Below are 15024 nucleotides of genomic sequence, written 5' to 3' on the forward strand. Positions count from 1 at the left end.
ATATTACATCATGCAAAAAAAATTTCATATTTATACATAAGTTAAGGAAAGAAAAAGAAAGGAAACTAAAATATCCTTATGAACTCAGAATTCATAAGTTCTCTTTAGCATTTCATCATGAATCTGTTAAATTTGTTGTAGACCACTGTATTGATCACAGAATCAAAACCTTTCACAGATGATAGTCATGAAATATTGCTGCTATTAGTTACAATATTCTCCTTTTGTCATGGTTGTTCAGTTCTAAATGATACTCTGTGACCCCAAAAAGGGTCTTCTTGGCAAAGATACAGGAGCAGTTTGCCATCATTTCCTTCTCCAGCTCATTTTACAGACTAGGAGTTGAGTCAAACAGGGTGAAATGATTTGCCCAAGATCATACAACGAGGAGGGGTGGGGGTGGAGCCAAGATGGCAATAGAAGAGTCTCTCTTAGGTGCTCTCTCTCAAAACTCATAAAATAAGGACTCTAACTAAACTTTCGAGAGAAAGAACCCACAGAGCGATCCAGTGAAGCAGTTCTCCAGCCCAAGGTAACCTGGAAAATAATGGAAAGACTCCGTTCCATGGAGTCAGTGGAGCAGCCGCCAGAGTGAAGGAACTTCAGCCTCCTGGAGGCAGCCCCAGAGTACTTAGAAGCCACAGCTCATGGCAGCAGGGGCAGTTTCCTTACCTATACCCCGGGGAGCACCCCAGGCACAACTTGGAAGATCAGCAGGGGGACCTCTGCCAAAGTGAGCACGTGAAGCCCAGCCCTCAGAGCACTCGGCGGGCAGAGGTGGTCATGACAGCCCAGATCCAGGAATGAGAAGCAGGTAGACCCGGTAAGCAGGAGCCCCCAGGCAACTCAGCCTTGAATGCTCAGCCTAGGTAGGGGAGTAGAGAGAAACTTCCAAGATCTGTCCTCTGTACCTGGTACAGGAGTCTGGGGCTCTGACCACATTCAGATCCTGATAGCACTCTAGACCCCCCATAGAACAGCAGGACCCTCCCCACCTCAGCCTAGTGGCAGAGGGGTGCACTTATGGTCATTCACAGACGAGGAAGGAGGACAGAACTTCACACACTGAGATGCTTGTGGGGGGAGGGGTGTCCCAATAATACTCAAAAGCTCAGGAAGCACCCCAAGACCAGGCACAGGTTGGGGAAATGAGTAAAGAGAGAAAAAGGAGGAACACCATTGAGAAATACCTTGTCTATGATCCCAAGAAGGATCACAATATTCAGTCAGAAGATGAGGAAGACCAAGCTCCTGCATCTAAAGACTTCAAGAAAAACAGAAATTGGGCTCAGGCTATGACAGAGCTCAAAAACGATTTTTAAAATCAAGTGAGGGAAACAGAAGAAAAATTGGGAAAAGAGAAGAGAGAGATGCAGGAAAAACATGGAAAAGAAGTCAGCAGCTTAGTCAAGGAAATCCAAAAAAATGCTGACAAATAGCATGTTGAAAACCAGCTTAAAACAAAACGATAAAACAGTTCAACAAGTTATTGAGGAGAAGAATGCTTTAAAAAGCAGAATTGGCCAGATGGAAAAAGAGATAAGAAAGCTCTCTGAGGAAAACAAATCCTTCACATCTAGAAAGGAGCTGAAGGAAGCTGCTGACTTTAGGAGAAGTCAGGACACAATACTTCAAAAACCAAAAGAATGAAAAATTAGAAGAAAATGTGAAACATCTCACTGAAAAAACAACTGATCTGGAAAACAGATTCAGGAAAGATAATTTTAAAAGTATTGGGATATCTGAAAATCATGATCAGGAAAAGAGCCTTGACCTCATTTTTAAAGAATTCCTACAGGAAAATTGCTCAGACATCCTAGAAGCAGAGGGCAAAATGGAAAATGAGAGAAAATCCACCTATCTCCCCTGGAAAGAGATCCAAAAAAAAGGAAAAAAAACCCAGGAATATTATAGCCAAGTTCCAGAACTCCCAAGTCAAAGAGAAAATATTACAAGCAGCCAGAAGGACACAATTCAAATATCATGGAGCTGCAGTCAGGATCACACAGGACTTAGCGGCAACTACATTAAGGGCTCACAGGGCTTGGAATGTAATATTTCAGAAGGCAAAACCGAACGTCCTCTTTTCCAGGAAAAAAGATAGACTTTCAATGAACCAGGGGAATTTCAAATGTTCCTGTTGGAATGGCCAGAGCTGAACAGAAAGTTTGATCTTCAGGTACAGGACTCAGGTGAAGTATAGAGAATGGAGGAGAAAGGAAAAATATGAGGGACTTAATGATGATGAACTACATGTATTCCAGCATAGAAAAATGACATTGATAAAACTCATAGGAAACTTCTCATTTCATAGAGCAAGTAGAAGGAGTTTTTATGAAGCACAGGCTGAATTTGAAGATATAATATATTGTAAAAAAAAAATGGAATCAATGGCTAAAAGGGAAATGTAATGGGAGTCACAGAACGGAGAGGTAGAACAGGCTAAGATATTTCATATAATAAGATTTTTTTATTACAATGAGCTATTGCAATGATATAGAAGGGGGGGAAGGCAAGGGGGAATGAGGGAACCTTTGTTCTCATCAGAGGTGGCTCAGAGAGGAAACAGCATATATACTCAATGAGGTATAGACATCTAGAATAAGAAGGAGAGAAGATGGACGGGGGATGGGGGGAGGAATGTGAGTGATGGAAGAAAGGGTGGACCACGGGGGAGAGTGGTCAGATATAACACATTTTCTTTTTTACTACTTGCAAGGGGCTGGGATTGGATGGTCTGTCTGGGACGACAGGGCCAGGTGGTTGCTGGGCCTTAGAGGTAGTAGGTGGGCTCGGGCCTCTTGGCCCCAGGGCCGGTGATTAGTCTGCTGTACCATTCAGCTACCCTACAGCACATTTAAGAAGAGGGACAGGGTGAAAGGAGAGAGAAAATATAATGTATGATAGTGGGGAAGTATGAATGAAGGGAGTTGCGATCAGCAATAGCAACAGTGGAAAATTATGGAAGTAGCTTTTGTGATGGACTTATCATAAAGAATGTGATCCACCCACGACAGAACTGGTGGTGTTGGAACAGACTGAAGCACATTTATCATTATTATTATTATTATTATTGTTATTTGGGGGGGTTGTGGGGGAGATGGGGTTGGGTGGCTTGCCTGGGGTTGCACAGCTGGGTGATTGTTGGGTGTCTCAGGCCAAATTTGGACCTGGCTGCTCCTGACTTCAGGGCCAGTACTCTGTCCACTGCGTCACCTGGCCGCCCCTACTATTATAATTACTATTATTATCATTTTATTTTATTTTGGGTTTTTTTTTTGGGGGGGGGTTGCAGGGCAGTGGGGTTGGGGTGGCTTGCCCAGGGTCGCATAGCTGGGTGATTCTTGGTTGTCTGGGGCTGCATTTGGGTCCGGGTGCTCCTGACTCCAGGGCCAGTGCTCCATCCAATGTACCACTTAGCTGCCCCTATTATTATTATTATTATTATTTTTTTTTTTTAATTTTAATTTCAATTTTTCCTCTTTATTGCTCATGAGGGTCTATATTTTTGGGGGAGGGGGTTTTATGTTTACTCTTAAACAAGAATATTTTAATAATGTATAAAAAAAATAATTTGTACAAAAATGAAATAAATATTAAAAAAAGAGAAATAAAAAGTAAAGAATTTCCAGTAATTATTCAATGAAAAACACCGGCCCTGGAGTCAGGAGTACCTGAGTTCAAATGCAGCCTCAGACACTTTATAATTACCTAACTGTGTAGGCCTTGGGCAAGCCACTTAACTCCATTTGCCTTGCAAAAAACCCTAAAAAAAAAATAAACTGTTGGCAAAATTGGAAGTCAGTATGGAGGAAACTTAGATTAGACCAGTGCCTCACACCCTATACCAAGATAAGATCCAAATGTCTACAGGATTTAGACATAAAAAACAATATTATAACCAAACTAGAAGATCAAGGAGGAGTTTGCCTGTCAGATCTATAGAAAGGGAAGCAGTTTATAACTAAGGAAGAGATGGAGAACATCAGTAAAAACAAACTAGATGGTTTTGATTACATTAAATTAAAAAACTTCTCCCAGGAATATCATCTGAGTAAATGATGAATATCTATCTATCTATCTATCTATCTATCTATCTATCTATATATCTTTGGGATTAGCCTTTTTTTTTCTTTAGTTTTTGCAAGGCAGTGGGGTTAAGTGGCTTGCCCAAGGCCACACAGCTAGGTAATTATTGTCTGAAGCCAGATTTGAACTCAGGTCCTCCTGACTCCAGGTCCGGTGCTCTATCCACTGCGCCATCTAGCAGTCCCGGGGTTAGCCTTTTAAAAAGCTTTAGCATGATACTTACCCCTTCTTTTAAATTCACTCAGTCCATCTTCCAAACTCTTCCCAGCTCCTATTTAAAAAAAAAAAAAAAATTAACTTGGTTTTATAGGAAATAACTACAAAATATTCATTTTCAAAAGCAATCATTTCCCTCTGAAAAATAGTCAACTACATCACAAACCCTAGGACCCTTACGATGATCAAACAAAAGAGCATAATGAAATTTAGATGAGAAGTTAAAGAGGATACCTTTTTTTTGTCAATTTTTTTTTACCATTTACACATTACTAAGTCTTGTTCTAAGAGTAAAATAATCCCCACAAAAATAGAAAAACCTCACTAAAAAGAAAAAGAAATAAAAAAAAATTGGGGCGGCTAGGTGGCTCAGTAGATTAGAGCACCCGCCCTAGAGTCAGGAGTACCTGAGTTCAAATCCGGCCTCAGACACTTAATAATTGCCTAGCTGTGCGGCCTTGGGCAAGCCACTTAACCCCATTTGCCTTGCAAAAAAAAAAAACCTATTAAAAAAAAAATAAGGTAGAAATTTGTTTAGGGGTGGCTAGGTGGTATAGTGGATAAAGCACCGGTCCTGGAGTCAGTACCTGGGTTCAAATCCGGTCTTAGACACTTAATAATTACCTAGCTGTGTGGCCTTGGGCAAGCCACTTAACCCTGTTTGCCTTGCAAAAAAAAAAAAAACCTAAAAAAAAATTGTACTTCAGTCTGTTCTGTCTCTGGGAAGGATCACAATCTTTAACATAAATCCATCAGAAGTTGCTTCAATATTTTTCCCCCACAATTGCTATTGCTAAAATTGTATTTCCCTCCATCCATTCCTCCCCATTCCCATTTATTCTATTCTCCCTTTTCACCTTGTCCCTCCCCAAAAGTATGTTATTGAGCAGCCAAGTAGCACAGAAGACATAGCCATGGAACCAAGCCCAAATCCTGCCCCAGAAACTGAACAACCACCCAGCCACGTGGTCCTGAGTAGACCACCCAGCAGGAAGGCTATCCTACCCCATCACCTTGCAAAAACAAAACAAAAAAAAAAGTCTGTTGTATCTGACTACCCTCTCTCACATATCTTCCCTCTTCTCTATCACCTACAACTCCCCATCTCCTCCCCCAATCCCTTTCTCCCATCCCCATCCTCTCCTTTTTCCTCTGGATAAGAGATTTCTATGCCGTATTACGGATATATGTTGTTTCCTCTCTGAGCCATTTTCGATGAAAATGAAGGTTCACTCATTCCCCATCACCTTCAACCCTTCCACTCCATTACAGAGGTTTTTTCTTGGGGCTGTTACATCAAATATCTGAGTTGATTCTACCTCTCCTTTCCCTTTCTCCCAGGACATTCCTTTTTCACCCACTGACTCCATCTTTATAATATACTGTACCTTCATAATCAGTCTCTCCTGGGCCTTGTCTATATATGCTCTTATTTGCTCTATTAATTGAGATGGTTCATTTGAGTTATCAGCATCATCTTCCCATTCAGGAATACAGGCAGTTCAACATCATTAAATCCCTCATAATTTGCCCTTCTCGTCCACCCTCTCTATGCTTCATCTGAGGCCTGTACTTGGAGATAAAACTTTCTGTTCAGCTCTGCTCATTTCAACAGGAGAGTTTGAAATTCCCCTATTTCACTGAAAGTCTATCTTTTCCCTGAAAGAGAAGGTTCAGTTTTGCTTGGTAGTTGATTGTCAATTGTAATCCAAGCTCTGCAAACCCATAACATAAACACTGCGAAACCCTGTGTAATCCTGACTGTAGCAACATGATATTTAAATTGTTTTTTTCTGGCCGCTTGTAATATTTTTTTCTTTGACTTGGGAGAGTTCTGGAATTTGGCTATAATATTCCTGGGAGTTATTTTGGGGGGATTTCTTTCAGGAAGCTATCAGTAGAATCCCTCAATTTCTATTTTACCCTCTGCTTCTAGGATATCAGGGTAATTTTCACAGAGAAATTATTAAAAGTGAAGTCAAGGCTCTTTTCGTGGCCCAATAATTTTTTTTTAAGTTTTTGCAAGGCAATGGGGTTAAGTGACTTGCCGAAGGTCACAGAGCTACAAAATTATTAGGTGTCTGATGCCGCATTTGAACTCAGGGTCCGTGTTCTACCCACTGTGCCACCTAGCTGCCCTGGCCCAACAATATTTAAGTTATCTCTCTGGATCTGTTTTCCAGGTCAATTAACCCTGATTGCCCCACATTCAGGACTATCTCCAGTCGTCCCGATTTGTATCTGGTCATTGGACACAGATGGCTCTAAAGGAGAAAGTGAGGCTGGTGACTTAGCACAGCAACCCTCTCACTCAAATTCAATTCATGTACTTGTCATGACACCACCTCCCTGATGTCATGGTCTTCTTCGAAAAATGAAGACCATACATTAGTAAATCTGGTCCTAATTAGCTCCCTCAACAAGCTCCCTCAATTGGACATGTTGAACCCCTGGAGATTGAACCGCAGAATAAGGTAGTTAGAGGTGCAGCTGAATGAGATTCTGAAGATGGTGAGGTCCAAGAACTTCTTAGGCATAGGAAAATGATAACCCAGTGTTGGTTATGACCAATAAAAATATGCGCCTGTGACCACTACCATGGTCAGACAATGTTAGGATTATGAGCAAGGGCTCTTCCACGTACACCTCTGTAATCTATTCATACTGATACAAAGACCAGGAATAAAAATATAAATTTTTTCCTCTTAATAACCACACAAAAATAGAAAAATAGATAAAATATGAACTTTCTTACATCAATGAGCTCAAGTTGCAGATTGTACCAAAAAGCAGACGCTTTACTTGGAATCATGATGTTGAATAAAGCCTCTACAGAATTCAGCAGAATCAAGTCAATTTGAAAAGACGGGGGGGGCACCTAAGTGGCACAGTGGATAGAACACTGGTCCTGGAATCAGGAGTGCCCGAGTTCAAATCAGGCTCAGACACATAAGAACTGCCTAGCTGTGTGACCTTAGGTAAGTCACTTAATCCCACTGTCTTAAATAAATTTTAAAATGTTTTTAAAAGAAAGGACAAGGAGAGGTTTCATCATTTAAGAACATAAAGGATTCAGAATGCAGTGCCTTTAGTAATTCTTACAGCAGCAGAATAACCAGATGAATAAAATGAATAGAAGCAAGAATGTGGTTGAAAGGCATCCATTTCATGGAACTAAAGACATCACTTTGCATACCATCCAAATCAGAACTTGGACCAGAAGATCCATAAGACCCATGGGACAATTTATGGAAAAGGCAACTACTTTGCAAGATAAGCAAGTTATTTCCACTAACACTCAGAATCTGAGAATAATATCAAAATGGTGCTCATGGTTTGAATTTTAGATAGAGATTTCACTCAAGAAATTTAGTGTTAAGTCCAGTTTAGAATAAAAGAGAATGACCAGAATATCTTTTATGATAGCTATGTTGACAAGCTATCATATTCCAACATATCTGTCCATTTTGAAAACCATCAGATTTGGGGCAGCTAGGTGGTGTAGTGGATAAAGCACTGACCTTGGAGTCAGGAGTACCTGGGTTCAAATCTGGTCTCAGACACTTAATAATTACCTAGCTGTGTGGCCTCAGGCAAGCCACTTAACCCTATTGCCTTGCAAAAACCTAAAAAAAAACAAAAACAAAAACCCATCAGATTTACCCAAAATGTGCCAGAAGAAATTTCAAGGAAGAAAAAGTCTGTACTGGTAGGTAAAGTAAAAGAATTTGCTATTTCATCAACTGAACCACTTCTGTGAAGACTACTGAAATAGCTTTTGTGCCTTCCTGAACATGAGAAATTATACTAAATCATTTCCAGTAATAGAATACTGTTTTTTTTCTTTATAAGTAGATTTTTGCTTTTTATGCAAGCCCTAGGAGTTCTAATCCCCCCTTCTTGGAAAGTTTTCCCTGATATGATAGAATGTCATAGAAAGAAAAGGAAGAAAAAGAACTTTACCAAAAATGATCAGGTGGTGCAGTGGATATAGCAATGGCCCTGGAATAAGGAGGACTTGAGTTTAAAAATGATCACTATATTTTTCAATACAATAGATAAAATGACTGCAATTCAGCATTCAGTATCAGTAGACCCTTGACTCTGTTAGGAAAGGGGAAAAAAGGAAGAAGATATCTTTTCCTATTTCTGCTTTGGGGTCATACTTATTGTTTGTGGTTCTGTGGCATATATTTTCTTTTTTCTTTCTTTTAGGTTTTGGCCGGTGCTCTATCCACTGTGCCACCTAGCCACCTACAAATGTACTTTTAAAGTTTTAAACTTACATAATCTTCAAAGCATTTTGGAATTATGCAAATAAACTGGCCACAGTTTCTATGCCTTTTGGCCTAGAAATCCCACTGGTAAGTACCAATGCCATTGATTGGAGAGTAGCCACACAAATTGTGATATATGAATGTAATTGAATGTTATTGTACTGAATGTGATGAATAGAAATAGGCCTGTAGGGGCAGCTAGGTGGAGCAGTGGATAAAGCACTGGCCCTGGAGTCAGAAGGACCTGAGTTCAAATCCGACCTCAGACACTTAATAATTACCTACCTGTGTGGCCTTGGGCAAAACACTTAACCCGGGTGCTCCTGGCTCAAGGGCCAATGCTCTGTCTGCCACCCAGCCACTGCTACTATTATTACTATTTTGTTTTATTTTGGGCCTTTTTTTTCCCTTCTTTTTGGTTTTTACAAGGCAGTGGGGATCGGGTGGCTTGCATGTCACACAGCTGGGTGATTGTTGGGTCTACGGGGCTGGATGTGGGCTCGGTTAGTTGTGGCTCCAGGGCTGGTGCTTTGTCCATTGAGCCACCTGGCCATACCTACAATTATTACTATTATTTTTTTAATTTTAATTTTTTCTCTCTCCCCTTTACTTTATCGCTCAAGCAAGTCTATATTCATGAGGGGGAGGGGGTATTTTGTTTACTCTTAAACAAGAATATTTTATTAATGTAAAAAAATTTGTACAAAATGAGAATAAAAAATAAAAAAAAATAAGAGAAAAAAAAGAAAGAAAATAAAGGACAAATATTATTATGATTATCCCTTCCACTTTAGTACCTGAATTCATGAGATCAACCAGGCATTTCTGGTGCACATGAATGATGCAGTTGTGAAGAAACTGAGGCCTTTGCACTTGCCTGTATTTCCTAGTCTCAATCCAGTCAGGTCACTCTCCTCTCCCACCCACCCTTCCCCTCAGTTTACCCACAAGCTTGGCATATTTTGCATGTGAACTCTGTGGTTTCTTTTTAGGACCCTCCTGCCTCTTTCCTTGACTTAGCACATGAAGCAACATCAAAGGACATTATGGAACAGGATATATTTATGTCAAGGCTCTGTGATGGGATGTTGTCGTGTTGAAAAACTGTTTACCAGATTGCTTCGTCAATGTTTGTAAAGCACTAAGCAAGTGCCAAGAACTACTTGGTTTCCCTTCCCTTGACTGTGTACAGAAAAGTTAAACTGGTAGTATGATGAACAGCTATACCCCAATCTGCCACATTACTTCTCAGGCAAGGAAAACGCGCAAAGAAAACACACGGAACGAGGGGACAAGGAAAAGGTGCTACAGCCAAGGGAGGAAAAAGATGACAACCAGTAGTCTTCTCATGGAAAGAATAACACTTTTAGGGCATCCAGGCTTTGTTGATTTGTTAAATGATTTGAAGGACTGCCATATGAGATAGCATGCCATAGGGGATAAAGTATTGTCAGGGATTTTGCTGAGTGATTTACTTGTCTGGAAAGGAAATGAGATGAGGTGATATCTAAGGTCTTATCTCAAGTCTGAGATTGTATAATTTTCAAGAGGAAAATGAACCTTCAGATTCAAACATAGGAAATAGCACTCTAATTTATTGTGGTCTAAAGCATAGTGCTCTCTCACAATATCTAAGTATGCAGTTAGCATTATTGTCAGCCCACCTGAATACAGGAGAGCTCCCTACTATATTCAGGGTTCAAGGATCAGTTTCCATTTAAGAAGCCAGTGGAACAGCATGCCTAGCTGAATGAAATGGTCAGGAAGCAGCTGCAGAACAGCCCCAATTCAGGGCTCTCGACAAAGAAAAAGCCTGGAATAATATGACTAGTACTAACGTAGAACACCCAGAGAAGATAAACCTTTCATAAATTGTTTCAAAGCATTCTATTAAAATACTATTAGAAGAATTGGTGGGGCAGTAGACAGAGTACTGGCCCTAGAGTCAGGAGGACCTGAGTTCAAATCCAGCTTCAGACATTTGACATTTACAAGCTAGTTGTGTGAATCTGGTTAACTCACTTAACCCCAATTGCCCTTCAAAAAAAAAAAAAGTCACTGAAGACATTCTTATGAAGAAAACCAGAACTGAAGAGATTTTTTTCTCAAATGTAGAAATCATACAAGCAACAGTCATAGTGAAAAGAGAGAGAACAGTACTAAGAAGCATCAACTAAATGTACACAAGGAGATCAGAGGAAAGACATTCATCAGATAGGAGGAGAGAGGTAAGGGGCATTATGAACAGAATTTGGCCAAATGCAGCCTACAGATGAAGCAATATTTAGAGTTGGTGTTTTGTGGAACTATGTTACAGAATAAGAGGGTACATTAAAAGGGAGGAGGAAACAGATATAGAAGGGAGTGTTTGTTGTGCCTAGGTCAAAAAGTTGGCTAACAGTAAGGAGCTATCCCTGAGGGTGTCTCAGGAAAAAAGGGTGTGGATGAGGAGGGTTTAAAGAAGAACTGAAAAAAGGTGAGGGGGAAAGAAGGAAGGGCGTGTTTTATAACAGAAGGGGGTTTCTGTGAAGTGACATACCCGAGGTACCTTGCACTGAATATGGTCTGGATAATTTGGCATTCAAATAGACCAACAGGGGCAGATAGGTGGCGCAGTAGATAGAGCACAGGACATGGAGTCAGGAGGACCTGAGTTCAAATCTAACCTCAAATATTTCATAATTACCTAGCTGTGCAATCTTGAGCAAGTCACTTAACCCCACTGCCTTGCAAAAACCTAAAAAAAAAAGCCCCACAGACTTGCTGTTAGTAAGAACTCCCTTGGGGCATAAACCCCAGGAAGACTGGGAGTGCATGGCCCCAAGGAGATTTTGAGGTAAATGGGGAAAAGATAATTCAAAGTAGAGTGCAGATCAGTGATATGCTGCATAAACAGAGATGGCCATGGGGGGGGGGGGGTAGAGAAGAAAGCCACCCCCCCCCCACCACTATTACTATCATAGAAGACCCTCCTCTCTATCATCTAGTTGGGCTATCCAACCTTAGGTTATCTTGGGGACTCATTAAAATAAAATAATTATTCAAGTACCACATCCAGAAAAAAAAAATTCGGTACACCAATATAGAGACTCATTTCTAAAATATACAGAGAACTGAGTCAAATTTTTAAAAAAGATTAATTCCCCAATTGACAAATGGTCAAAGAATATGCAAAGGCAATTTACAGATGAGGAGATCAAAGCGATCCATAGTCATATGAAAAACTGCTTTAAATCACTACTTGTTAAAGAAATGTCAATTAAAGCATCTCTAGGTACTACCTCACACCTCTCAGACTGGCCAATATAACCAGAAAGGACAATGATCATTGTTGGAAGGGATGTGGGAAATCTGGGACACTATTACATTGTTGGTGGAGCCGTGAACTCATCCAACCTTTCTAGAGAGAAATTTGGAATTATGCCCAAAGAGCAACAAAAATGTGCATCCCCTTTGATCCAGCAATACCACTACTGGGCCTATAGCCTGAAAAGATGATTAAAAAGGGTAACAACATCACTTGTACAAAAATATTCATAGCAACCCTGTTTGTGGTGGCAAAGAATTGTAAATCAAGTAAATGTCCTTCAATTGGGGAATGGCTTAGCAAGCTGTAGTATATGTATGTCATAGAACACTATTGTTCTATTAGAAACCAGAAGGTATGGGAATTCAGGGAAGCCTGGAAGGATTTTCATGAACTGATGCTAAGTGAGATAAGCAGAACCAGAAGAACACTTTACACCCTAACAGCAACCTGGGGGTAATGATCAGCCTTAATAGACTTGCTTACTACATCAATGCAAAAATCAGGCACAATTTGGGGCTATCTGCAGTAAAGAATACCATCTGTATCCAGATAAAGAACTGTGGAGTTTGAAGACCAAGGACTAAAATTTAGGGGGGAAAAAAACTGATATCCTATTGTCTGATCTTGCTATCTCTTATACTTTATGTTTCCTCCTTAAGGATATGATTTCTCTCTCATCACATTCAATTTGGATCAATGTATACCAAGGAAACAATGTAAAGACTGGCAAATTGCCTTCTGTGGGGACTAGGGGGAGGGAAATAAGATTAGGGGAATAATTGTAAAACTCAAAATAAATAAAATCTTTAAAAAAAAATGAGTCCATTGTCAGAAATACTAGTTGTAAAAATTGTTTCCCAATTTACTACATTTCTTTTGATCTTGGTTACAATAGTTTTATCTGTGCAAAAGCTTTTCAATTTAATGTAATCAAAATTGTCTAGTTTGGTTTTTTTTCCTAGTTTGTTTTTAATGATGTTCTCTATCTCTTCTTTGGTCATAAACTGTTTCCCTTTCCATAGATGTGACAGGTAAACTATTCCTTGATCTCCTAGTTTGCTTATAAAATTGTTTTTTATGTCTAAATCCTGTATCCATTAGAATCTTATCTTGGTATAGGGTGTGAGGTGTTGGTCTAATTGAAATTTCTGCCATACCTAATTTCCAATTTTCTCAAGTTTTTATCAAAGAGAGAGTTTTTATTCCAACAGATGGCCTCTTTGGGTTTAACAAACCACAGATTACTATCATTTCCTGTAATTGTACCTAATGTATTCCACTGGTCCACCACTCTATTTCTTAGCTAATATCAGACAGTTTTGATGACTAATGTTTTATAATATAATTTTAGAACTGGTAGAACTAAGCCCCCTTCTTTTGTACTTTTTTTTCCATTAAGTCCCTGGAAACTCTTGACTTTTTATTTCTCCATATGAATTTACTTTTTCTAACTCATTAAAGTAATTTTTTGGAATTTTGATTGGTAGGGCATTAAACAGGTAGTTTAATTTAGGTAGAATTGTCATTTTTATTATACTAGCTCAGCCTATCCATGAACAGCTGATATTTACCCAGTTATTTAAGTCTGATTTTATTTGTGTGAGAAGTGTTCTATAATTGTTTTCAAAATGCTTCTAAGTCTGTCTTGGCAAATAGACTCCCAGGTATTTTATATTGTATGAGGTTACTTTGAATGGGATTTCTCTTTCTAGGTCTTCCTGCTGTATCTTGCTAGACATATATAGAAAAATTGAGGATCCATGAGGGTTTATTTTATATTCTGCAATTTTGCTAAAGTTGCTAATTATTTCTAGTAGTTTTTTTAGATGATTTTTGGGGATTCTCTAGGTATAGCATCATGTTATCTGAGAAGAGTGAGAGTTTTGTCTCTTTCTTGCCAATTCTAATTCCTTCAATTTCTTTTTCTTCTCTTATTGCTGAAGCTAGCATTTCTAATATGATATTGAATAGCAGTGGTGATAGTGGGCATCCTTGTTTCACCCCTGCTCCATTGAATATAATGCTTGTTGCTAGTTTCAGATAGATACTGCTTATTATTCTAAGGAACAATCTCTAGTGTTTTAGAAGGAATGGATGCTGTATTTTTTTCAAAAGATTTTTTCAGCATCTATTGAGATAATCATTTGATTTGTTAGGTTTGTGATTGATATAATCAATTATGTTGACAGTTTTCCTAATATTTCCTAATATGCCCCAAGGGCAACCAAAATGTGTATACCCTTTGATACAGCAATACCACTACTGGGTCAATACCCTGAAGAGATGATAAAAAAGGGAAAAACATCACTTGTACAAAAATATTCATAGCAGCCCTGTTTGTGGTGGCAAGGAATTGGAAATTAACTGAATGTCCTTCAATTGGGAAATGGCTTAACAAACTGTGGTAATATGTATGTCATGGAACACTATTGTTCTATTAGAAACCAGGAAGGATGGGAATTCAGGGAAACCTGGAGGGATTTACATGAACTGATGCTGAGTAAGATGAACAGAACCAGGAAAACACTGTACACCCTAACAGCAACATGGGGGCAATGATCACTGATCACCCTTGATGGACTTGCTCATTCCATCAGTGCAACAATCAGGGACAATTTGGGGCTCTCTGCAATGGAGAATACCATCTGCATCCAGATAAAGAACCGTGGAGTTTGAACAAAGTCCAAGGACTATTTCCTTTAATTTAGAAAAAAAAAATTGATATTTTATTGTCTGATCTTGTTAACTCTTATACTTTATGTTTCTTCCTTAAGGATATGATTTCTCTCTCATCACACTCAATTTGGACCAATGTATACCATGGAAACAATGTAAAGACTGGCAATTAAATTGCCTTCTGTGGGGGGTAGGGGAGGGAAATAATATTAGGGGAAAATTGTAAAACTCAAAATAAATAAAATCTTTAATTAAAAAAATTCTCAGATCTTTATGAATTGATGCAAAGTGAAATAAGCTGAACCACATCACTGTGCATAGGTAACAGCAGAGTTGTAATAATGATCAACTGTTAAAGACTTGTTTACTCTGATCAATACCGTGATCCAAGACAATTCCAAAGGATGCATAAGGGGAAATGCTAAGCACCACCCAAAAGAGAACTGATGAACTATA

At 39.2% G+C, this 15024-nt stretch overlaps 1 protein-coding gene across 2 annotated transcripts in view; it reads right to left on the reverse strand.

Moving 5' to 3' along the window:
• CD99L2 (CD99 molecule like 2) overlaps positions 1 to 15024 on the reverse strand; it is a 117708-nt gene that overhangs the window by 54652 nt on the left and 48032 nt on the right. For both annotated transcript variants that reach the window (XM_074200618.1, XM_074200619.1), the window contains exon 2: positions 4313 to 4360. In XM_074200618.1, coding sequence (XP_074056719.1) covers positions 4313 to 4360 — 48 coding nt within the window. The remainder of the gene's footprint in view (positions 1 to 4312; positions 4361 to 15024) is intronic.

This window comes from Macrotis lagotis, chromosome X (genome assembly GCF_037893015.1).
Source record: "Macrotis lagotis isolate mMagLag1 chromosome X, bilby.v1.9.chrom.fasta, whole genome shotgun sequence".
In the NCBI taxonomy this organism is placed as follows: Eukaryota; Metazoa; Chordata; class Mammalia; order Peramelemorphia; family Peramelidae; genus Macrotis; species Macrotis lagotis.